The sequence below is a fragment of the Taudactylus pleione genome, unplaced genomic scaffold (assembly GCF_031769625.1).
Source record: "Taudactylus pleione unplaced genomic scaffold, aTauple2 ptg000335l, whole genome shotgun sequence".
Classification (NCBI taxonomy): domain Eukaryota; kingdom Metazoa; phylum Chordata; class Amphibia; order Anura; family Myobatrachidae; genus Taudactylus; species Taudactylus pleione.
In genome coordinates this window covers 495,191-521,110 of record NW_028284736.1, presented here as the reverse complement: position 1 = coordinate 521,110, position 25,920 = coordinate 495,191, and the positions used below count along the sequence as shown (strand labels likewise).

Sequence of the window (25,920 nt, the reverse complement as noted above, 5' to 3'; positions counted from 1 at the left end):
GCCCCAGATCGCTTCATAAAGAGTTTTAGTTATTTCAAAACTGATTGCTTTTGTTTTTATTTGCAAATATTTACGTTACAATTCGAAAGTATAATTATTCCTATAAAAAGGAGAGGGGTTCGGGGGGGGCGCCGGTCCCTTACGTTGCCAGGGGCGCTCGGACCCTTAGATACACCCCTGTTGCCCGCTGTTCCTGAGCCTACACATATACCTAGATACTTCACCATATATAGTGCCCGACCCCTAATAGAATCCCACTAAACCCACTGATTCCAGCTTACAGCATCTACGAGCAAGTCTGGGACAAACTCATCTCAGTTGCTTCTCTCCGATGGCTAAATGGGGTAACAGGGTGGCAACTGTTAGTTGGCACGTAGCATTAGTGTCTCGCAGTTGTGTGGGCAATAAGCCTCCTTCCAGCTGATGTTGAGCTACACATCCCAGAATGCCTTGCAACAGTTTTAGCACGGTCACATAGCAAAACTGTGGCAGGGCATGCTGGGATGTGCGATACGGGCGGGTGACTGCATAGGACTAGCGACAGCAATAAGCAGACGCTTTTACAACCGGATTATGTGCAATTCAGAATCAGGCCCTAAGTGTGTAACCTGTATTTATATTTTTAGTCATTACCATTTGCTGCCAAATCACCCAGTTCTAAGACATTCAGGGCCTTATTCAGAGATGTATGGAATTGCAGAGCCGCACACAAGCAGCTGTACAATTCCGTCCGTCTTAATGAAAATGCAGAAGGTGCCAGACACCGATGGTCGCGTGGATTGCCTCTTCAGTCAGGCTGCGGGAGCTGAAGATTCCTGCAGCCTGACCGGGTGCTGGCCACTTCAAAGGCCAGGAATCTGCGTCCGTCGAGAAGCCGCTTAGGAAACAGCGGATATTTGCCAATTGCAAACGATGTTCTCTCCTAGGCAGAGGCAGATTGTACTGAAACAGGATAATGAATGAGAACAACGTACTTGTCTTCCATCACGCTGCTCATACTCCTCTGCCACTTGTCTCTCTTTGGGATCTGGATCTTGGAGTAGTCTGGGGCTCCTAGCCCAAAGTATGGGTTTATTACCACTTTATCCACCTGCAGCCAGAGGGGAAAAAAGGTCTTACCGTCATGTCATGGAAGGAGCACACAGGATAATCACTCTCAGTAGTATCACAGACCCTCCAACATGACCCATTCCATTCGGTACAAAATGCTCTGCTCCTGGACTTCCCTCTTAATTTATGATTGCAGACACCTGTGCTGAAACACCATTCTCATCAATTACCTAGTTAAACACAGGTGACTGCAATCATACATTAGGTGGGAAGTCCAGGAGCAGAGCATTTTGTACCGAATGGAATGGGTCATGTTGGAGGGTAGGGTATCACGGTACTCTCACTAATTAGGATACCGTGTAACAATCTTACCAAATGCTCAAGTAGCGGCTATGTCATCCCGCCATGTTTCGCTGAGCACATTTCCGCCTATTACGGTATCTCAATATGGCTAATTTTCCTGCTCATCTTTACATGGTGCGAGGAAAAACTAGCGATGTTGCTGGTCGCGATGCGCCATTCCGGAACATCACCCGGCGGCAGAGTCGCTAACTGGATCTCCCCCAAAGGCTGCAGCAAACAAGCTAGAGGGACTGCAGGATAGATGGCGCCATACTGGAAACCGCACGTGATACAACTAACCACACTTATTAATAATCACTGACTACACAGTGAACCATCTCCGACCCCACATACAGCTGGGAATGTGCATCTGATACAGGCAGAAAGTACTCAATATACATTTCTCATAACATAACTACTGCTGTGACACTTCCTACCTGACATCACAGGAGTGATTCCTGTCCCCTACCTCTCCAGCTGTACCTGAATCAGAAAGCAGACCCTTGCCCGAACTGATTCAATACAGCTCTATCAGAATGCTACCGATCCTAGGTAGTGTATATTAATAAGCTAGCGGCTCTCTGATATAGGTGGTGGTGGGGTCTCCAGAGAGGTAAGGCAATGTCTGCCATACATAATACCAGTTACTCACCAGCAGAGAAGTGGAACAGGGGTGGGCAATGATAGGTCGAGTACAGTTAGGGGGCGTGATCATGTTCTAGCAACACAATTAGCAGTGGGCACATCCCTAGATAAGTCTTTTAGGAGGCACATTGCTGGTACTGTAACAATGAGCCGGAATAAAATGCTGCTAACCCCTAAAGGTGCCTACACATTACGCGATGTGCTCACAATGCGATATCGTGAGCAATTTCCCTTGAACTCTCCCCGGCAGCTCCAGGACGCGATGTGCAGCAAAAGCTGCACGATGTGTCACAAGATCTATCGTGCAGGATCGATTTGCAGATCTTTAGATCGTGCAGGATAGCAGACAGATGCTTGCACGGATCAAGGATATCCATGGTGCATGCATCTGTCTGTAAAAAAATAAACACAGATGCACGGACGGGATCAGCGAGACCCGTCCGTGCTGCTGTGTTTAAAAAAATGAAAACCTGTGCAAAAAAAACAAAAACGGCATGGCCCCTCCCCCAAAAGAGCAACCAGCCCCGGGCTTTAGTGACCCAGTGCTGGTTGTGCAAAGTATGGGGGACAAATGACGTAGGGGTCCCCTGTACTTAAGCACAACCAGCACCGAGCTAGTCAGAACCAGCCCTGGTTGTCAAAATATGGGGAACAAACGGCGTAGGGTTCCCCCGTATTTTGCGCAACCAGCACTGGGCTCTGATCCAGTCCTGGTTCTGGAAATACAAGGGGAAAAAAATGCATAGGGGGCTAATGCCACAGCCAGGGGAGCCCTTTCACCGGGCCCCCCCAGCGAAGCTTTAAACCCTGACCGCTAGTCAGCCCAGGCCGGGGATCCCAGGGGAGCTGGGACCCCCCAAAGTGTTTCTCCAAGTACCAGCATGCAGCGGAGGCTTGCTGGGACCTGCAGTTCCACAGCAAAAGACAACATTTATAACTATTTGAAATGCACTACACTACATAATCAACCCGGCACCCACCGCCCCATGGGTGCCGGGTTAGCCCCCGGGCTATCAGCCTGGGGTGCCCTGGAGAGGGAGACCCCTTTATTGGGGGGGCCCCCAGCTCCCCAGGGATCCCTGGCTTGGGCTGACTAGCGGCCAGGTTTAATGTTTCTGCTGGGGGGCCCGGTGAAAGGACACCCCTGGCTGTGGCATTATCCCCCAACTAGAAAAAGGTTTGGTGCTGGATAAAACATGGGGAACCCTACGCATTTTTTCCCCTGTATTTCCAGAACCAGATCAGAGCCCAGTGCTGGTTGCGCAAAATACGAGGGACCCCTATGTCGTTGTTCCCCGTATTTTGGCAACCAGGGCTGGTTCTGACTAGCCTGGTGCTGGTTGTGCTTAAGTACAGGGGGACCCCTACGTCGTTTGTCCCCCATATTTTGCACAACCAGCACTGGGTCACTAAAGCCCAGGGATGATTGCTCTTTTGGGGGAGGGGGCCACAACTTTTTTTTTTTTTGTACACAGATTTTAATTTTTAATTAGACACAGATGCACGGATGGAGATCCGTCCATGCATCTGTGTCTTCATGCTTGCAGCACAGATCTCCCTGATCTATGACTGCAAGCATCGTATGCGGTTCCGAATGACATATCGTACAAGCATAAACACTGTACGATATGCTGCAGGATCGTGTACGAGATTGGCAGATCTTGCCTGCTGTAGACGGGGACGCGCATCGGCATCGTGAGTGTACACTCATAATTTGTACATATTTTACATGATCTGTTGTTCCGATGCGTCGGAATCGGGCGAATCGTGTAAAATATTGCCTATTGTGTAGGCACCTTAACAGTGCGGTCTAAACACCTAAGTTTCCGGTCCAGCGGAAGACTGGCTCCTTGCTACTATAATTAAGTCAATATAAAATTGTCTTTAGTTGTCTATTGAATAGTAAAAATAAAAGTATAAATCTATTATACTTCAGTAAGCTTATTGAAATAGAACAAAGTGGAAGCTGCTGAAATCAGGTTTGGCAATACTCTTCAGGTGCCGTGACTTTGGCCTGGTGGCTTACCATGTATTTGGAAAAGTATGCAACAAATCTCTCTGAATTTCTATTACCATATAGTTTTCAAGTACTGTTGCAGGTACAATTTAGTGTGCAGGGGGACACCCACCCTTTCTGTTTTTAAGCTTATTGAACTGCCATCAGCAATTGCGAATACATAGTAATAGTGTTAATTATATATGTTGCTGGGGGAAGGCAGTTCTTCCTATAGACTGTGCTATACATTGGGGACCTCAGAGAATACCTACAAGTGATCATGAAAAGTCCATTTGGGAAGAACCTTACCCTGTTGGTGTACTGCAGATCTGACCCAAACAGAGGGTTGTAGATACACATGTCTGCTTTCTCCAACGTCATCATTTTGCTTTTGATTTCCAGAGCGGTGTAGCCCATATGCAGGGAGTCCTCCGAATGCCCGGCCTCAGTAGAATAGGCTGGGTTGGTGACGTTGGTTTTGATTCTGTCCAGAGGGGACGGCCGGAACAGTGCGGAGATGGCGTGAGACTTTGTGTGTTGTTCCTCCAGCCACCTGTTACAGTGAATAAATGGGATCACGGCTCGGTGTCAGTCACTTTGGTTTAAGCATGTGGATCAGTCACCTGCATGCTGCTGAGGAAGCCATGCCGCAGGCTGAACCACTGTCCAAAACATTATCAGGATTATTGTTCACCTATAACGCACCACATAACTCTGCTGCACCGTACGGTCGAAGAGGGCCTTGCTAGTGGGGGCGGATTGGGAACTTAAAATGGGCTCATGTGTGTGGGGAAGGGAAGGGACCAAAGTGAGCTCATGTGGGGGGGACAAAATCAACTGTAATCAGGGCTAACACAAAAGTAACCTGGGTTCAAATACAATTTCCCTAGTGACGTAAAAGAACAAAAATAACAATCGAGTCGCCTCTGTCTAAACGTACTCAAAACTTAAGCCATCCCAGTGACCACCATGCAAATCAAAGCACATCCCAGTGACACCCTCCCCTTTCCATACAATACAGAAAGCATCTCAGTGACTTCCATACAATGCAGAGCGCAAACTAATGACCGCAATAGACACAATTTTGAAAGTGGGTCCATGCAAGCGGAACTAAATCAACTCTAGGCGCAACACAAAAGTAGGCAGGGTTAAAAAAAAAAACATTTATTCTTGCCATGTAAAAGAAAAACAATAAAATCACATTGCCACTGTCTAACTGTACCTAACACTTAAAGCATCATAGGGATCACCATACAGCAAGCAGAGCAGACATGTGACCTCCATACAATACAGAGAGCAGGCAAGAGACCTCCATACAATACAGAGAGCAGGCAAGAGACCTCCATACAATACAGAGAGCAGGCAAGAGACCACCATACAATACAGAGAGCAGACAAGTGACCACCATACAATACAGAGAGCAGACAAGTGACCACCATACAATACAGAGAGCAGACAAGTGACCACCATACAATACAGAGAGCAGACATCATTACAACAAACCCATTCAACTCTATTAATCACTTCAAAAAACATTAACACACTCATCCTCATTATTAATATATCCTCAATTAATTCAAATAATATTATATAATAAACCCCCTAATTGCCTCCCGCAGCCTCAATAGAAAGGATCCCTTTATCTTAGTTAACCTTATTAAGCACATTAACCCTTTAACTCTCATAATAAAATTCAATCATACAATCCTACTTATTCTGAACATTACCTTCCCTTCAATTAAACAGCTTCTTTCCTCCTTCCAACCCCATTTGTCTGTGGATGTTAAACCTCCCTGCTAGTGAGAGATTACATAGAGAATGCAGCCTATTCGCTAACACATGGTTTACAAAACTTCCCCCGTGCTGCTCTCCTCCTCCGGAACTCACTCCCTCGCCCTATCAGAATGTTTACCAGCCTGCAGGGATTCATATGTGCCCCGAAACTCACCTGTTCATTGAAGCCTACCAGCCCTCCTCAAGCTCTTATCTCATGCCCGCTGTATGTCCTCCCTCCTCATCTCTTCTCAGTTTGCGTCTCAACCCTTTAGGACTGTAAGCTCCCATGGGCAGAGCTCTTCCCCCTTCTTGGTTCTCACCCTGCACTATCCTTTTCTACAGTGCCCTCCCAATGACACTCAGCGACTCTGATCCTGTGTGTCCACCCTGACCTGGGTCACCTAGTGCAAACATGAGAACGGTCTCCCATTTTGTGGTACCAATTACTCATTATGATTTTTGCCCCTGTGCTGGTTGATCCTTTTTATACTGTATTGTTCTTTTATACTATGTAATTATCCTCTATATAGCATATTGTATTATTGGTGGCACAATTTAGATAATAACAACACTCCTTAGTTCCTAGTGACTTGATAGGCTGAATTTTGGTATGGTCCACAATACGGCTGACTCCAGGGAGTGTAGCACCATTCCTCATTGTAACTCTTACTTGTCCAGAGCAATCAACATGCGTGCTGTAATGGTGGAGAAGTGGGCACTGGTCTCGCTGCAGCCCCTCATTATATCCTGCAAGCAGTAGAAGACAGGACTTCCGGGGTTGTTTGTGATCTTTGAATTATCTGAAACGGGACAACAACAACTCAATAATCAATTTAAAGATGGCGACACAACTGGTATTTCCCCTCTAATAGGTTTATGATGACCCAAAGCCCCATCCCCACATACAGACTGATATAACAATATATTCTTATTGGGCTATATTTACAAAAATAGTGCCACATCTAAGGAAGTGCATTTGCCCACAGAACCCAATCAGATGACTGCTTTCATTTTGTGAATTCTACTAAATAGTGAAGATAACACCTGTGATTGGTTACAGCGCCTCTGTGCATAGAACACCATTTAATATGTATATACGCTCCAGTAAGTGTGTAAGAGAGGTTTTCACCTTTCACAGAGGTCGGGACCAAGAACAGAGTTGCTTCTCTGCCAGACTTTTCCCCATCCAGAGGGAACTTCTCCATTAACACAACTCTTTTACCTGTAGATAAAGAGAAGATAAAAGGCAATATAAGAGGGGGTGCTGTCAATATCCCGACCACGGGATTCCGGCGCTCAGAAAGCCGGCGCTGGAATCTCAAAGGCAAATTGTGGGGTTGGGGGAGGGAGGGTCAATATTAGGCACTAAGGGTGGAGGGTTAGGTTTTTGGTGCGGGGAGGTTAGGTTTAGGCACTAGGGGGAAGGTAGGGACTAAGGGGGAAGGGTTAGGATTAGGGTGCGGGAAGGGGAGGTTAGGTTTAGGCACTAGGGGGGGAGGATAGGGTCAGGCACCGGGGTGGGAGGGATAAGGTGAGGGGGAGGGTTAGAACACTGACTGACAAGTCGGAATTCTAGCCCTGTCGGGGTGCCGGCGTCAGGATTTTGACCTCCCGCATCCCGTAACCATCCCTATAGGAGTACTGTGAACGCTCAGGATTATAGGAGATAAACAGAAGCTCAAGAAGTATATAACTTTTACACGACACAGACCTGCAAGGGGGCTTTTTAATGCCCATATATTTTAAAACTTGTGTCCAACAAGGACAAAATCAAATTTGTTCTTTCCCTTTAGAATTTATATATAAGAAAACACAGGGAGAGAAAAGAGGATCGTGCAGCTTATTGGACCTTTAACCCCCTGATTGGAAGGAGAGATGGGTTTTGTGGATTCAAACACATAGTCCAAGATTTCCTGCGATTTGTCCTTTTCACTTTGTAGTTTAGTCTCCAGCAAAACTTTCCTCCGTTTCTTCTTCTGTCCCTGTATAGGGATCTCGATCATTAATATCTGCAGGGGGAGAAATACATTTTATATTGCTTTTTTTCCTCTCTAGCCTGGTGAGAGCACATAACAAAATTAAATTTTTCTTTCTTTCTTTATATTCAGTGACGGGATCATATAGACCATCTATTCGCCCCTTAACCACGTGTAATCAATCTCCCATAGGTTGCCAGCTTACGAGCAGGGCCCTCCTACATTTCCATCTGTCCGTTATACCCAGACTTATTTTACGGCTGTGTTTGGTCTTTCAGAGTATGCGGACATTATGTAAATAACTGCTACTAAATAAAATAATCCTTCATACACTAGCAGAGGTTTATGTTGGGTAATGAATATTGAACCGATGGTATTGGTGCCCTTGTATTTAATTGCCTACAATGTGCAACTGATTCGGCACACGCTGGCGTAGTGGTTAGCATTACTGCCTCACAGCCGTCATGAGGTCAATTCCTGACCAAGGCACTGTGTGGAGTTTGTATATGTTAGCTGTGGTTTCCTCCGGACTCCTTTCCACAATATGAAAGCATACAGGTATCTTAATTTTCTTCTGACAAAAAAGTAACCCTGTTGTGTATGCGTGTGTACATGTGGTAGGGAACATAGAGTGTAAGCTCCAATAGCATAGGGACTGATGTGAATGGTCAAAAGTTCTCTTTAAAGTGCTGGGCAAAGTGTGTGGGCGGGATCGGTATGAAAGACTATGTCCGACGGTTCAAATCCCGACAGCGGAAGACCGGCAGCCCTGAAAATCCTGAAGGTAAGTATTTTAACTATTGCTAACCCTCCCCCCCCCCCCCCCAACCTTCCCTTAGTGGTGCCTAACTCTAACCAACCCCCCTAATGCATAACCCTAATCCCCCCCCCTTCCCCACACCCTAGCCTAAGACTCCCGGGGGGGCGGTGCCTAACCCTAACCTCCCCCAGGAGGTGCCTAACGCTAACCCCCCTTCCCCTACCCTAACCCTCCCGGGGGGTGCCTAACCCTAAGTCCCCCCGGGAGCCCTGAAACCTAAAAGTCCCCCCCCACCCCCCCTGTGGCTGTCCGTGCCTGGCTTACCTTCGTTTGGTTAGCCAAGCGTCGGGCTCCGGCGTAGGTCTAATGACAGGCGTCGGTGTTTCGAAGCCAGTCATTAGTACCCTGCCGGGATTTGACAGTCGGGAAGCCGGTGGTCGGCATTTTGACCGTTGGCATCCCGACTGCATACCGTGTGCGCTATATAAATAATGGTTAATGATAAATAAATATAGCTGGTGAGTACATTATAATGTGCAGGGCTACAGTGTGCACAAGATAAATGTGTTTGGTCCTAAGCAGAGGGTGGAGTGTAGTCTCTGTATAATTATTGGTGCTCCGTTCCCTCAGACACCGAAAAAACAGGATTTTGGTCCTTACCGTTAAATCCATTTCTCCGATTCCACAGGGGACACTGGAGCTTCATGACAGTGGGGTATAGACGGTGGGTTGATTTGCCCCATCAGCCCCAGTTTTAAAGAACTGAGCCCGAGAGGAGACGGAGAACAGACTGAAGAACAGAGAAGGAGAACAGGAAAAGAAACAATCCAACATACTGACACACTGCAAGAACACAGCAGGCTGCAGGGATAAACAGTCACACAACGAGAACAGACCAAACTGCAACAGAACTGAAGCAGAACAAGTAACTGAGAACAGGCAAGAAGCACTGGGTGGGTGTCCAGTGTCCCCTGTGGAATCGGAGAAATGGATTTAATGGTAAGTACCAAATCCTGTTTTCTCCTTCATCCACTAGGGGACACTGGAGCTTCATGACAGTGGGGACGTCCCAAAGCTCCCCTCCTGGGGGGGGGGGAAGAGTGCTGAACGCCCTGCAAGACACTGCGACCAAAATTTTAAGCAGAAGCCGCAAAAGTGTCAAATCTGTAGAAACGTACAAAAGTATGAACCGAAGACCACGTAGCTGCCCTACAAAGCTGTGAAGCAGAGACACCTCTACGTGCCGCCCAAGAAGTACCCACAGAGCACGTAGAATGCGCAGAAATGGATACCGGCGGTGGTCGAGCAGAAGCAACATACGCCTGACGAATAGTCAGACGAATCCACCTGGCCAAAGTTTGCTTAGACGCAGGCCAGCCACACCGATTAGCATCATAAAGGACGAACAGAGCCTCTGATTTACGTAGTCCCTCAGTACGGGTCACATAAATGCGAAGTGCCCGAAACACATCCAAGGAGTGAGAATCCCCGGAAGAGTCCGACAACACTGGCACTACAATCGGCTGATTCAGATGAAACTCCGAGACCACCTTGGGCAAAAAGGAAGGGCGGGTACGAAGTTCCGCCCGATCTTCGTGAAAAATCAAGTATTTGGGAATGGCAGGACAAGGCTCCAAGTTCAGACACTCGTCTGGCCGAAGCCAGGGCCAATAAAAGGATCATCTTCCAAGTCAAATACTTCATTTCCACATCCTGCAAAGGCTCAAAGGTGGATGACTGAAGAAAAGATAAAACAAGATTTAGGTCCCAAGGAGCCGTGGGTGGCACAAAGGGGGGCTGAATTCTAAGTACCCCTTGAAAAAAGGTCTGAACCTCCGGAATCAGAGCTAGGTGACGCTGGAAAAAAATAGAAAGAGCAGAAATCTGCACTTTAAGCGATCCCAAGAGTAGGCCCGCATCAAGGCCTTTTTGAAGAAAAAGAAGAAGACGTGGTAAATGAAAAGAGGAAGTGGAAGATCCACGACCTTCACACCAGGAGATATAAGCCCTCCAAATGCGATGATAATGCGCTGATGTTACCAGTTTTCTAGCCCTAAGCATGGTAGGAATGACCGACCTAGGAACACCATGGCTTCTTAGGATGGCGGTCTCAATAGCCACGCCGTTAAACGAAGCCGCCGTAAGTCCGGGTACACACATGGGCCCTGTTGTAGAAGGTCCATCGTAGCGGAAGAGGCCAAGGTTCGTCTGCCAGAAGGAATAATAGATGCCAAACCCGACTAGGCCAATCTGGAGCCACTAGGATGACGGTGGACGACTCTCGTTTGATCCGCTTGAGAATCCGAGGGAGAAGCGGAAACGGTGGGAACAGGTACACAAGGCTGAACGGCCAAGGGATCAGTAAAGCATCTGCTCCCACCGCTCCCGGATCCATGGTCCTGGAGCAGTAAAGGGGTAGTTGATGATTTATCCGTGATGCCATCAGGTCTGTGGTTTCTCCCATCTGCAAACAAGTTGATGAAAGACCTCGGGATGAAGGGACCACTCCCCGTGATGAAGATCCTGACGACTGAGGTAGTCCGCTTCCCAGTTGTCGACTCCCGGAACGAACACTACGGAAATGACCTCTACGTGTCTTTCTGCCCACAGAAGGATGCGACTGGCTTCTCTCATTGCCAGACGACTGCGGGTTCCTCCTTGGCGATTTATGTATGCCACTGCCGTGGCATTGTAGGATTGTATCCGAACCGGAAGTCCTCGTAACAGAGGAGCAGCCTGTATCAAAGCTCTGTAGACTGCCCGCAGTTCGAGAACATTGATTGGTAAGAGGGATTCCTGCTGCGACCAAAGCCCCTGGAAGTGATTGTCCAGAACCACAGCTCCCCATCCGCGGAGGTTCACATCCGTGGTGACCAAGGTCCAATTCCAAATTCCGAAGCGACCGACCCGCTAACAGATGCTCCGTCCGAAGCCACCAGAGCAAGGATATGCGGGTCCAGGGAGACAGACGCACCAGCCGATGCATCTGTAGGTGGGACCCAGACCATTGAGACAGAAGATCCAGTTGAAAAATTCTGGAGTGAAATCTGCCGAATTGGATGGCCTCGAAGGAAGCCACCTTTTTTCCCAGGAGACGGATGCAAAGATGCACAGACACTTTCCTGGGTCTGAGCACCAAACGAACCAGCTCCTGTATGGCTATGGCCTTGTCCCTTGGCAAGAATATACGAAGCAGAACAGTGTCTAGAATCATTCCTAGGAACTGAAGTCTCTGGGACGGCATCAACTGAGACTTCTGGAAGTTCACAATCCATCCGTGTTGAATGAGAATCTGATGTGTAAGGTACACTTGGTGTAAAAGGACTTCTGCCATCGGAGTCTTGATGAGTAAATCGTCTAGGTACGCAACTATCGTCACCCCCCGAGAGCGCAAGTGAGACACCATGACGGCCATCACTTTGGTGAATACCCTGGGAGCTGATGAGAGACCGAACGGCAGGGCCTGAAACTGGTAATGAGCTTCCCTGATGGCAAATCTGAGGAAAGCCTGGTGAGGAACCCAAATTGGGACATGCAGATAGGCGTCCTTGATATGTATCGACACCAGAAACTCTCCTGCCTCTAGTCCCGCAATGACAGAATGGAGAGACTCCATCTTGAACCTGTGAAATGAAAGATACTGGTTCAAGGATTTCAGATTCAGAATGGGTCTGACTGACCCATCCGGTTTCAGAACCACAAAAAGGTTTGAGTAAAACCCTTGTTGTCTTTGTGCAGTGGGAACAGCAACAAGAACCTCGGCCAGCAAAAGTTTCTCAATCGCTTGACGCAAAATTAGTTGCTTCAAGGGATCGACGGGCAAACCTGTTGTAAAACAACGCACAGGAGGAGTGAAAGCGAACTCGATCTTGTATCCTTGAGATACCAGATTCCGAACCCAAGTGTCTGGAGAAGTCCGTCTCCAAACCTCCGAGAAACGCTGGAGACGAGCCCCCACCTTCGGATTTCCGAGATGGGATGGGAGCCCGTCATGCCACAGGCTTGTCTGCTGGCTTGGGATCTGGACGGCGGCCATTATTCGCTTGACGTCCTCTAGCACGGCCTCCTCGCGATCGTCCCTGAAATCTTGCAGATGCTCGAAAGGAACGAAAGGAAGGTCCCCTAAACGAGCGACGCGGAGGAGGTGCTGATGAAGGTAGAAAAGTACTCTTACCTCCAGTGGCCAGCGAGATCCACTTGTCCAGCTCTGGACCAAATAAAATATTGCCTGTGAAAGGAAGAGCTTCCACTGCTCTTTTTGACTCAGCATCCGCTTGCCAGGCACAAAGCCAAAGTGCCCGGCGAGCAGAGACCGCCGAAGCAGAAATCCTAGCGCCTACCTGGCCGATATCTCTGGAGGCGTCTCCTAAGTATACTGCTGATTCCTGAATATGTTCTGCCAAGGTAATCAGACCTGCCCGCGGAGTGTTGGATTTAAGACCCTGAGTCAATTGTTCCGCCCATTTTTCCACAGCCTTGTTGACCCAAGATCCTACCAAGGCCGGCCGGAGAAGTGCACCTGCGGCCGTATAAATGGATTTCAAAGTGGTTTCTAATCTCTGCTCTGAGGTTTCCTTCAATGTAGGAACAGGTAACGTGGTCTTCTTTGACAACCGAGAAACCGAAGAATCCACCGGTAGCAGGGTCCCCCACCTCTTCCTATTTTCCGCAGGAAACGGGTCAAGAGAGAAAAAACGCTTAGGAATCTGGAATTTACGGTCCGGATTCTGCCAGGCTGCCGTCATCTGTTCGTCCAACTGGAGAGAAACAGGGAATGTGACAGCGGAAACGGTGGGAACAGGTACACAAGGCTGAACGGCCAAGGGATCACTAAAGCATCTGCTCCCACCGTTCCCGGATCCATGGTCCTGGACCAGTAAAGGGGTAGTTGATGATTTATCCGTGATGCCATCAGGTCTGTGGTTTTCCCCATCTGCAAACAAGTTGATGAAAGACCTCGGGATGAAGGGACCACTCCTCGTGATGAAGATCCTGACGACTGAGGTAGTCCGCTTCCCAGTTGTCGACTCCCGGAACGAATACTGCGGAAATGACCTCTACGTGTCTTTCTGCCCACAGAAGGATGCGACTGGCTTCTCTCATTGCCAGACGACTGCAGGTTCCTCCTTGGCGATTTATGTATGCCACTGCCGTGGCATTGTAGGATTGTATCCGAACCGGAAGTCCTGTTGTGACCTGGCAAATAAGGAGTCTTCTAACGATTGTGGAGCTTCCTGGCCAGAAATCTTAAGAACTTCCCTTACCGCTAGGATGAGTGCATCAATACCTTGCATTGCCTCAGGCTCTTGTGAGTAAGTCTCTACGTCTGATTCGTCCAGCATCTCCCCTTTCTCCTGAGACGAGTGATCCGCTGCCGAATCCTCATCCGACTGGAGAACCGTCGGAAGAGCCCTCTTCTTAGATGAGCCACTTACCGTAGCTTCAGGAGCTTTAGACGCAGAGCCCATCACCTGAGCAAGGCTATTCACCGAGCGGACTAAATTCTGAGCCCACGCTGGTTCTGTTGCTAGAAAAGAAGGGTGAGATGTGCTAGATAGATCTCTGGCAGCCTTCCGTTCCCTACGGGAAGCAGCTAATTCAGAAGAAAGATCCGCCATGACCCCTGACAAACTATTTATGAAGGAGGGAGTGACAGACTGCGTGTTAGCACTCTCTGCTTCACACGTCTCGCACAGGGAAGACCCTTCGGAGCGAGCATGGGTAAATTTTTTCCTGCACTTAGTGCAGGCAAACAGCTTTTGTGAAGCAGCTTTTTCTGTCCTGGATGTCATCATGTACTCACAGACAGAAACCACATACAACTCAGTAGTGCAAAAGGAGTATAGGGAGAAGCAGAATTTCAATAATAATGCTACTCAAGTATGGGAGCAGACAGAGCAATAAGGGAGGAGCAGAATTTCAATAATAATGCAGCTCAGTAACAGGGGCAGACAGTGCAATATAAGGGAGGAGCAGAATTTCCTTAATAATGCTACTCAATAGAAACCAGAAGGTAGTCAAAACTACCTTCTGTAATTACAGACCCCCTGTAGAAGCCGTCAGTCTTCTCCCCCTCCGATCAGTGCATTCAGGGAGCCTCTAGCTCTACTGAGGCGCCACTCCCTTTCAGAGCGCGCCAAACTAGCAGTGAAGGAGGAAGAGGAGGAGGGACCTATAAGCTCCACCCCCTCTTCTAATGGCCGCCGCTATTATATGCGCGCGGCTTACACTAAATGCATTCAGCCCGGCCGCGCTGACTGCGGGGGCCAGCGGCACGACCGCCGCCAGTGATAAACGTGCCGATGCCTTTTACACAAGCACTGGCACGCACAGATAGGACCGCCGCTATGCAGAGCGCGCCTACCTAACAGCCAGCGCCGGTGTTCTTCCGCAAACACCAGCGTGGCACTGACAGCCGTGCGGCTGTTAAAAGACCCAGCAGATTATTTACACCTCTCCTGCTAGTCAGGAGAGGTGTGCATACTTACCGGGCTGCTGCGGCCAGAGCGCTGGGCAGTGAGGGGAGAGCGGGGACCCGGACACAAGCCAGTGTTAGCTGTGGCAGGCCCCGCTGAGTCTGATGACTCCTTAACTGCCAAAAGCAGCCTCCCCTCCATAGGGTGACCGGACACAGGCTGCAGTAGCCGTGTGGTACCCTCTCTGGCGGCTCCCACGATGCAGGCAGACTGTCACAGCCAACAGTCTGCCTCTCCTCTTGCTTGTTTCTATTATTAAAATGAATATAATATAATTTAAGGGCTGGAGACAGCCCCTGTGCACCGGCTCTACTCGGGCACATTCTAAAAACTAGGGCTGATGGGGCATAGAGGGGGAGGAGCCAGTCACACTTGTAGATTTTTAAAGTGCCAGGCTCAACTCAACCCACCGTCTATACCCCACTGTCATGAAGCTCCAGTGTCCCCTAGTGGATGAAGGAGAAAGAAGCAGGGGTGTTATAGGGAGGAAGGGGAGGTGGCTTTGCTTTCCTTGCTGACAAAGACCTCCAAGGGTGAAAACTAATCCAATGCTTTGTCCCCCTACACCTGAAGGAGAACTATAAGCATGAACTGGTTGGACGGTAGCTGGAAGAGGTAATGCTCTGCAGATCAATTTAAAGCAGACGTTCCCAATCTCCACCATTACAATCCAGGTTTTCAGAATATCCGTACTCGAGTCCAGATGGTTTAATCAAATTGACTACAATTGAGGTACTAATTAAGTCACATGTGCTTAAGCATGGATATCCTTAATTGTGGACTGTAATGTCGGAGTTTGGGAACCTCTGATTAAAGGGATAAATCAAGTCACCTTCACAAATACTCAATATCAATTCACTAAGAACCAGAGACATCACAGAGGCATGAGGTACAAAGTGGCTCATGATTTGGTAATACTACGGTATCCTAGTCAACTGGTAGGTTGAATTTTGGTTGAAGCTACAAAAATGGCTTCCTCCCCTGTCTGTAGGTTGGTTTTGTCTTAAGAAAAAAAAAAATGGCTGCTTTATATCTCGTGGCTAAATCGCCAGAACCTCTGCAATTGCTGCAACTCGCAGGTTATTACATTTGGCCCCATATGTTTAAATCACATCAATCTGATAAAATATCCCAATTGGTCATGAGCAAATCTGCGGCAACATTTCATGCAAATCTTATTTCGTAGAGGAACTTGGTGGCGTTCCAACAATGTGAGCTTTCATTTTGCCGGAAGAATACAGGAGAATAGATCTTTACGTACTTCATACAGTTTTGCTCGATAATCCCGCGAATTGAGGCTTCCGGCGTTTTTTGGTCGGATCACTGCCACATGGACATCATCCGGCTCAGTGGGGCTGCCCATAGCGCTAATGCCCTCTTCGCTGGACTGGTAGAAATAGCGAGGGCACAGGTGGCCTGCAGAACGACAAATCATATGGAACGTTTCATTAGGAGCTGTAGCTTATCATCATAAGTGAATAAGGATGCATCCTGCCACTGCGACGGTCTAATCATAAGCTTTTATCAAATAAGATGAAGGGGTCAATTCAAATAGACGCAAGTGGAGAGAACAGCTGGCAACTGCACATTTCGCCCCGGAATCGTGGGTGAACCGTCTGGTCCCTAATTGAATCGATCCCATAAGTCTGCACAAATTGTCCTTGTCATGACTATTTCCAGCCACTAGATGGCACAGCGGCCCAGTATGAACACCACAGTGCAGTTATATGGAAAAGGATTGGATTTATGGGGAATTATGGAGTTAACATAGCAGTTTTATTTGTCATTTAAACCTCTAACTCCTCCATATGGGGCAAATGGAAATATTTTATCTGAAGAACTAGTCTTAAATTACTGGCAGGAGAGTCATCTGTAGACAAGCATTTTGGGAAACCCTCTGTATCGATAGAAGGTGACCTGCCGTGGGAACTGCGTGCCACACAACAGATTTGAATTTCCCTTTATAAACAGTAATCATTATAGCTCATGAATAGTAAGCACGAACCTAATGAGGCTGGGATACATTCCAGATGTCTCTGCAAGATAGATGTAATTAAATAGACATCGCTGAGCGCCTCTGTTCCAGTGTACAGCACTGCAGGGACAAGGAATCACCAAGCCGGTAATTGGCAGATACAGGGAGTGCTGGTATACTGGTCAGTACATAAGGGAAAGATAATAGAGAGCGCCACACTGGTCACATTAACGTTATAAAGGGACTTCTGACTGCAGTAGGCCAGGGACTGAGGTGTGGCGTGACTCAGCTGTGCGATGGGAAGTTACAGAAACCAGCTGAACCCCATGGTAATATAACGCATTTTAGACATACAGATTTCTAAAAGGAAAAAAAATAATTTGTATATTATATATACATACATACAATCCACAAAGGTGCATCAACATTTCAGTTTATAACTTTCTTCAGGATGTGAAATAACAAATACAAAAGCTTAGCTTAAATACCCCATCACCTCCACCATGTGCAAAATCAAAACTCCACGGCATGCCTCGATGTGGCGCCCGCCAATGACGTCACTGGCGGGCACCCCATTGTGGCACAACGAGGAGTTTTGATTTCGCACATGGTGGAGGTGATGGGGTATTTAAGCTAAGCTTTTGTATTTGTTATTTCAGTCTATTTTATTAGACTGAACTTTCTTCCTCTTTTATTTATACTACGTAGCGCTGTACACAGGGGAGGGGGTGATCATGTCAAACAAATCCTATATAATTCACTATACTTTAAGCTTGCAGCACCGTGGGACTGTGGCCCTCATTCAGAGGCGGTCGCAAGAAGCGAGCGCTCGCTCTGAATGAGGGCGGCCGCTTGCCTTTTCATGTGCGGCCTCCTGGTTTAAACCCACAGCTTTAGCGACCGACCAGGTTAAGACCATCACGACCATCGGGGCTTGCGTTGAGACCCTAAGGTTGGGTCTCGGCAACCGCAAGCCCCAGGGAGCTTCCTGCTCTGATCGAGCAGGAAGCTCCCCACTGACATCACTGCTGAAGTCAGTGCGGCCGCCCACAAAACAGCAGGCGTTCCTCCGTTTGTGATACCACCCCCCCCCGCCACGCCTACAAAACGGGTCGAGCTGTCGATCACCATCGACAGCCGCCCCTTTTGTAGTGAGCTCCGGAGCAAGAGAATTTCTCTCTCGCTCCGGGGCTTGCGCACGCGCTGTACGGCCGCTGCGCGTGCGCAGGGCCTAAACATCGACCCGGTTGCGAGCGCTCAGCGCTTGCGACCGGGTCTAAATGAGGTCCTGTATCCGTCCCGTCGACCTCCCGTACTGGGAGTAGACAGCTTCTGGGTTCAGGAAACATGTTGATCCAACTTATTGCAGTCAAACATTGTTTTTAAAAACAGTTTTCGGACCACGTTCTGTACCACACAAGTTTTCGGAGACTGTATCTTGTGGCCAAGCAGTGGCTCTGAAAGTCCAACAACAGAATTTCACGGAGGAAAAGAAAATGATTCCCCGGAAAGCCGACCGTTTCCTCAAATACCTTCAACTCGAATGCAAAGCCTAGGAACCTGCAGATTATTGTGTGTTAGGATTATCAGACTCGATGATCCAACCAAGATCATGAATCAATCAACAAAGAGACTACTCGTAGACACACAGTGAGTTATCCAGGGCTTTAAGGATGGGGTGAAGTCACTACAACCTGATAGCGGATATCAGCATATGTACATTCATAATAAAGACAGTAGCAATGAGGATTTCTTACCCGGTCTCACTGTAGGTTTCACATCCTGCTGCCAATTCCGTGTTTACATGTAACTGGGATGATGAACGGGAACGGCGCAGTGGCTGTAAGAAGACAGTTACAATGAACACATGTAGGTTTCCTGTTACAGGAAAAAGACTCAGTAACTCCCCTGAGCGGAACGCTTCATACTCTAGGCAGGAGAGATAAGAGTGTAGCCCAGACCTCAATAACATAACGGGCCACGTGATCATGTGAGCTCAGAGCTGTACAAAGACAACTACACCCTGGGGACTCAGGCGGCACGCACACACACACACACTTCCTTGTATGCTGCAGTGTGGCCCACGGCCACAGCCAACACTTTACAAATCTCCATCCTTAATGTAATAAAATCACTGAGAAGTCGCTCACTTCATGCTGCCTTATTTCTGTAAAAGTCCATCCCACATCCCTAGTCAATGAGCAATAAATAACTGCCCTTTGGGTATTACCATGTAGAGCACAATTAAATAAAAACAATGGTGTGTTGATAATCATAATCCTCAGAACAGCGCTAATAAAAATGGAACGCGTTTCGCGCTGGCATGCGCACAACATGCCCTCTCTGGTTTCTGCCTATACTGTAAGGACATTGGAACTTAAAAGGTGGTTTATGGATGATATCCTGAAGGCGCTACTAGGCTTCCAGGATTACAGCAATAATAACCCAAGATAACATCAGATTCACTCTGGAACAGGGTAACAATTTCACAAATAGGGCAGCACAGTTAGAGTAATGTTTAGCATTACTGCCTCAATGCTGAGGTCATGGGTTTGATTCCCACCATGGCCCCTAACTGTGTAGCGTTTGGATATTGTCCCTGTGCTTGTGCGGGTTTCCTCCGAGTTCTCGGGTTTCCTCCAACAATCCAGAAAAAATATACTGGTAGGTTTATGGTCTCCCGATAAAAATGAGCCCTAGTGTGTACATGTGGTAGGGAATAGAGATTGTAAACTCTACTGGGGCAGGGACTGATGTGAATGGCCAAATAGTCTCTAAAGCACTGTGAAATATGTGCGCTATATAAATAACTGTTAATAAATAATTCCATATACTTTTGGGATAAAACGATGTTGGGAAGGTTTATGGCAAAAATTATAGGAACGCGTTTCGCTCTAAACTGCACAGATGTCCTTTCTGGTTTCGGCCTATACTGTTAGGACATTGTAACTTCAGGTGGTTTATGGATAACATCCTGACAGACCTACCAGGTCTAAGTCATTGATAAACCAAATTAACATCAGATTTACTCAGCAGTATGATAACAATATCACAAATTCCATATGCTTCTTGGATATAATTTGTATGTTGGGAAGGTTCATGGATAAACAATAAAAAAATCAACTGCGGGAAATATAGCATTGGAGGCATTATCATCCCATACGGCAGGGCTCGACAAATCCTAGGGGCCAGGTCACCATGGTGACCAGATTTTGCTGCCTGGCGACCAGATTTTTCAGGGAGGGAGGAAGCAGTTCCTTGTCAGCCTCAGCAGCTCCAGCGGAGATCGTAGGCGTCCCAGCCTGTTGTATTGCGACGGCCATTTTATGCACAAGAGCGCATGTGCTGAGCGTCCCCTGCGCTGATTCCCCCGCCTCTTCGTCTTGGTGCGCTGACTCTTCGCCGACTCCTATTAGTCCCGGACTGCTGCCTGTCCCTTTATGCACGGACCGCTCCAGTGCGTCCCGGCTGTCTGCTGTCTCCTAACTTGGCTGCATAGAGCTCCAGTAAGAGGGTCTATGCATGGCGAGTGGGGGTTTGGTTTGTCTGGGTTGTTATGGCTGTGAAGGAGTGGTTTTGTCCGGGCTTTGGTTTCCCGGGGATGAGAGTTCGCTGGGTATTGTGGCCGGGGGGGGGGGTCTGTTTGCCAGGGGGTAGCTGCACCACAATGCGGCTGCAGACGGATAGTTTACCTGGATGCAGTGTCGGACTGGAGCACGAAGAGCCATAGAGGCTTGGCTAACCATTAGAGAGTGCATGGTTTGGGCCCCTTTAAAATTATATGCATAGTAATTACTGCTGGTACAGTACATGCATGATAATGTACTAGATTAATAACAGCAAAGCATTATAGAAAATGCACCATAGCCATGTGCAGTAAAATGTAACAATGTATAATTCATGTGCACAGTCTGGACCCTGATCCCAAGAGTAGGAGGTGGGCCCCCAGACTGTGGGGGCCCACCAAGGGTTTCACCGGTACCCCTGTGGGCCAGTCCGACACTTCCTGGAGGTGCCCCATTAGTGGTATGGCTGTGCAGGTTGGTTGCCCGGGGAAGGGGGGTGGCTTGGTGCTCAGTAATGCTGTCCCAAGGGTAGGGGGAATGGGGGGTTTGGCTCCTACGCTTTTTAGCCTGGCTCCTAGATTTTAGAAAAATCTGTCAAGCCCTGCCATACGGGACATGTAAAGGAACTATACCATTAGCAATGTTATCACACAATGAAGGAGACACTGCAGTGATTTGGAGATTACTTCAGCAGAGACAGAGAAGAGACAGACGGAAGAAAAGAGGACAAACACTACACGTTGGTATAAGCTATGGAGAGTGTTAGCAATTCTTAACAAGATGAAATAAAAAAAGAATTTAAAAAAAGGATCAGGTGGAAAATCGGATTAAATGTACTGGTGGTTATGAGGCACAATCAGAAATGATATAACATAGTATATTCTGAGAGATTTGTTATTTTATACACAGATGTCACCAAGCCTAAAATATATACCATCCACATGTGAATGTGACAGTGATTATAGCACAACGCAGAACTGGTTACGTTTGGTAAACATTTCTCCTCCCCCCACAAGAAGGCATGTATAAAGTGTGGAAACACCCTTATAAATAGAAAATGAGTAAGGAAATATTAATCCAGTGACTACACATATGATATGAGAGTGGGGGAAAACTTTTTAGGGTATGTCACCAGTATGGCGGACATCTTGAAGTCGACCATCCTAGATGCAACTATAATTTTTTAAATGGGGAGGAAGTTAAGTGACATATCAAACAGATGCAGAATTTCTTAAGAAAAACAACGGTGTTCTTCGTTTTTACATATCTTTATTTATTCTCCAGTTTTAACATGAAGTTTATAGGATATGTTCAAAGTGCTGTCCACCATGTTGCCGTGTTAAGGCTATTCTCTTTTCCCATTCCTGATGGACCTTGAACAACATGTCTGGCTGAATCTGAGCACAAGCATCAACAATTCGTTGTTGCAGATAATAACGATATTGTATCTTCACAGCATAAACACATTTCTTCAGGTAACACCAAAGAAAGAAATCCATTAGGGGATCTTGGTGGCCAGATTCAGTCAGACATGTTGGTCAAGGTTCATTTAGAGTTGCATCCAAGATGGCTGCCATACTGGTGACATATCTTAACAAGTTTTACCCCACTCCCATATCATATATGTAGACACTGGATTAATATTTCCTTACTCATTTCCTTCCTTATTATCGACCACCTTGTATAACATATATGCAGGCATCTGGTCAATGCCTGTATGTTATGGTTTTACCCTATAGTGATCAATCAGCAGTTATGTTTTATCTGATTAATTAATTGAGAGCAGACAAGTTAGTAATAACCCTTTAGGTGCCTGAATAATTCCATATCTTAGCTGAGCATAGTGTATTAATTTATTAAGAAGGGCGCAAAAGTGCAATGTCTGTACGCAGACCACAAGACATCGCTTTCACTGTCTAACGTTCATAAAACCAATCAAATCTAATGGCTGATTGGTCGCTGGGGGTTACTACGCAATTACACCTCAATATTAGTAAATGACTCCCAATGGAGTAACCAAAGAACATGCACAGCAGTAATGTTCAGCAGGAGGATTTTATACCTGACCGCTATAAAACCTAGATCAGGCCATGCTCAAGTTGTAAAATATTAATTTGTCTCTTTACAAATGTGAGGACAAAATTACTGCTGAAGCAACATAAAAGGTCTGAATTATATGAAGTAAAAGTTGCATGGGGTGCAATGGGTCTTAAGCGCACAGATGACAGGGCTTCCGGAGGACGGACTGCCATCGCTGGACCCCCAAATTTGCCCCTGGTGGGTTACGCATTTTATATTTTCTTAAGACACTCACTTTGCAATTAATTGGGGGATCGGTATGGAATCCCGACGGTGGAGGACCGGCACTGCAGATCCCGACAGGTAGGTATTTTATGTATTACTAACCTAACCCCCCCCTCCCCCAACCCTCCCTTAGGGGTGCCTAACTCTAACCCCACCTCCCCCTCAGCCTAAACCTAAGTCTCCCGAGGGGGAGTGCCTAACCCCAAACCCCCCCCGAGGGTGCCTAACCCTCCCTACCCCTAGCCCAAACCTAACCCTCCCGGGGGAGGGGGGTGCCTAACCCCAAGTCCCCCCCTGGAGCCCCTAACCTAACCCTCCCCCCCCAGCGGCTGTCCGGTATTTGGACGCCTGTCATTAAGCCCCTGCCGGGATTAGACAGTCGGGACGCCGGCAGTCAACATTTCGACCGTCGGATTCCTGACTGCATCCCTCCATTTGTACTCTCTCTACATTTGTTATGGTCATGCACTATAAACATGAGATGTAATCACACAGGCCTGTAATGCGACCACAAGATAAAACGGTCATAGTCGTTCAGTGTACTGAGTAGATCTGTACGATGAAAACAATTTGGTCTCGGTGGTAATCACCTGATTATTTATTACAAAAAAAATACAACTCTTATGATCTGCAATAGCACTGGGGGAAAAAAAAGAAAGGAAGAGAGCGCAGTGTGTGGCTGCAATGTATGACCAATCGTGTGATCACCAATAAATAATTTGATTAAAAATGAAGATCTATGTGTGTGTACCATCTGATGTAAGGGGTCAACGTGTCCGCTCTTTGGAAGGTGGTGAATTTTTTCCCAAAGTACATCCTGTCCTATGTAATATTCAAAAAATCCTACACTAAGAATTTTTTTTTAAATATTTAGCAAAATAATGTGAAATAAAAATGTGAATAATGTGAAATAATATGAGATATGGTAAGAACTTACCCTTGTTATCTCTATTTCTACGAAGTCCATAGGGTTCCACAGGATACCTTGGGGTATAGGTGTGACGTCAGTCATCGGGCACCATAGAGTTAAGCTTTCAGCCTCCCAGGATGCACTAGGGTCCCCCTCCTATACCCCGCCCCCGAGCCAAGGCACCTCAGTAAGTTACCAAGCCATAGGCCGGAGGAGGAGAAGGAAGAGAGAGAAAAAAGATCTGGACACACACAAGAATCACATTCTCACCAGAGGGAGACGGAAAAACCGGTGACCAGAGTAAAGCCCATCTGCAGCACAGGTGCGACAGGGCGGGAGTCCTGTGGAACCCTATGGACTTCGTAGAAATAGAGATAACAAGGGTAAGTTCTTACCATATCTCATATTTTCTACTTCAGGGTCCATAGGGTATCCACAGGATACCTTGGGGATGTCCCAAAGCAGTATCCTTTAAGGGTGGGGACGCTCCTGTGCAGAAAGGAGAATCCGCCGCCCGAAGGAAGCATCCTGAGAGGCGAAGGTGTCAAACCTGTAATACCTCACGAAGGTATGGACAGAGGACCACGTAGCAGCCTTGCAGATCTGGACTGCAGAGGCACCACGTCGAGCTGCCCACGAAGGACCCTCAGACCTAGTGGAATGAGCCTTCACAGAATGAGGAACCGGCAGGCCTTCATGAAGATAAGCTTCAGAAATAGCCATACGGATCCAGGCCGCCAAAGTTTGCTTTGAAGCAGGCCAACCCTTTTTATGGAAGCCATAGAGGACAAACAAGGTGTCCGACTTCCTAAACGAAGAAGTGTGGGCAACATAAGTCCTTAAGGCCCGCACGACATCCAAAGAGGCCTCACCCACTGAAAGACCAGGTGAGTTAAAGGCCGGAACAACGATTTCCTCGTTAACATGAAACTGGGAAACAACTTTGGGAAGAAACTCGGGCCGAGTGCCCTGTTCCCATGAAAAACCAAGAAAGGGGGTTTACAAGAAAGAGCCCCTAAATCAGAAACACGTCTGGCCGAAGCAATAGCCAGAAGGAAAACAGTTTTAGCTGTTAGCCATTTAAGATCCACTGAGCCCAGTGGTTCAAAAGGCGGTCCCTGGAGAGCCCTCAGGACCACAGCCAAATTCCAAGGCGCCACAGGTGGAACAAAGGGCGGCTGAATGTGGAGAACACCTTGCATAAAGGTGCGCACATCCGGGATTGTAGCAATCCTACGGTGAAACCAGACAGACAGGGCCGAAACCTGTACCTTCAAAGAAGCAAGGCGAAGCCCATGATCTAGTCCCGCTTGTAGGAAGGCGAGTATCCGAGACAGACGAAATTCCCGCGGTGCATAACCTCTCGGTCGACACCACTGGAAGAACGTATGCCACACGCGATGGTATATCCTCGCGGAAGACGGCTTCCGAGCTCGTAACATGGTACGCACCACAGAGCTGGAAAACCCCATGGACCTCAGCATGGCTGTCTCAACAGCCACGCCGTCAAAGACAGCCGAGTCAGGTCCGGGTGAAGACAAGGACCCTGTGACAGAAGGCCCGGTCGTAGCGGCAACCGCAGAGGACTGTCCACAGACAGACCCTGAAGGGCTGAGAACCAGTGCCGTCTGGGCCACGCGGGAGCTATCAACAGGAGCGTCCCTCCTTCCTGTTTGAATTTCCGGGATTACCCGTGGAAGAAGGGAGACCGGAGGGAACAGGTATGCGAACCGGAACGTCCACCGGACGGACAGAGCATCCACCAGAGACGCCCCCTTCGTCTCTTGTGCGAGACCCGTACACCGGCAACTTGTTGTTGTGCCGGGACGCCATGAGGTCGATCTCTGGAAGACCCCATCTGTCCACCAGCAGTTGAAAAACGTCCGGGTGCAGGGACCATTCCCCCGGATGAACGTCCTGGCGACTTAGAAAGTCCGCCTCCTAATTTAGCACTCCCGGTATGAAGACCGCTGATATGGCCGGAAGATTGCGCTCCGCCCATACCAGGATCCGAGAGACCTCCACGAGAGCCGCCCGACTTCGGGTTCCTCCTTGCCTGTTTATGTAGGCCACGGTGGTAGCGTTGTCCGACTGGACCTGTACCGGACGACCCTGGAGAACCCGATGTGCCTGCTGGAGAGCAT

At 47.9% G+C, this 25,920-nt stretch overlaps 1 protein-coding gene across 1 annotated transcript in view; it reads right to left on the bottom strand.

The window, feature by feature from the left end:
- The window catches only part of KRIT1 (KRIT1 ankyrin repeat containing), a 47,598-nt gene that overhangs the window by 14,733 nt on the left and 6,945 nt on the right, over positions 1-25,920 (bottom strand). Inside the window, exons 2-8 of the mRNA XM_088443857.1 lie at positions 18,754-18,836; positions 16,283-16,437; positions 7,659-7,818; positions 6,939-7,031; positions 6,480-6,609; positions 4,343-4,586; positions 975-1,090 (exon numbers count right to left, since the gene is read on the bottom strand). Coding sequence (XP_088299983.1) covers positions 975-1,090; positions 4,343-4,586; positions 6,480-6,609; positions 6,939-7,031; positions 7,659-7,818; positions 16,283-16,384 — 845 coding nt within the window. The 5' untranslated portion in view covers positions 16,385-16,437; positions 18,754-18,836. The remainder of the gene's footprint in view (positions 1-974; positions 1,091-4,342; positions 4,587-6,479; positions 6,610-6,938; positions 7,032-7,658; positions 7,819-16,282; positions 16,438-18,753; positions 18,837-25,920) is intronic.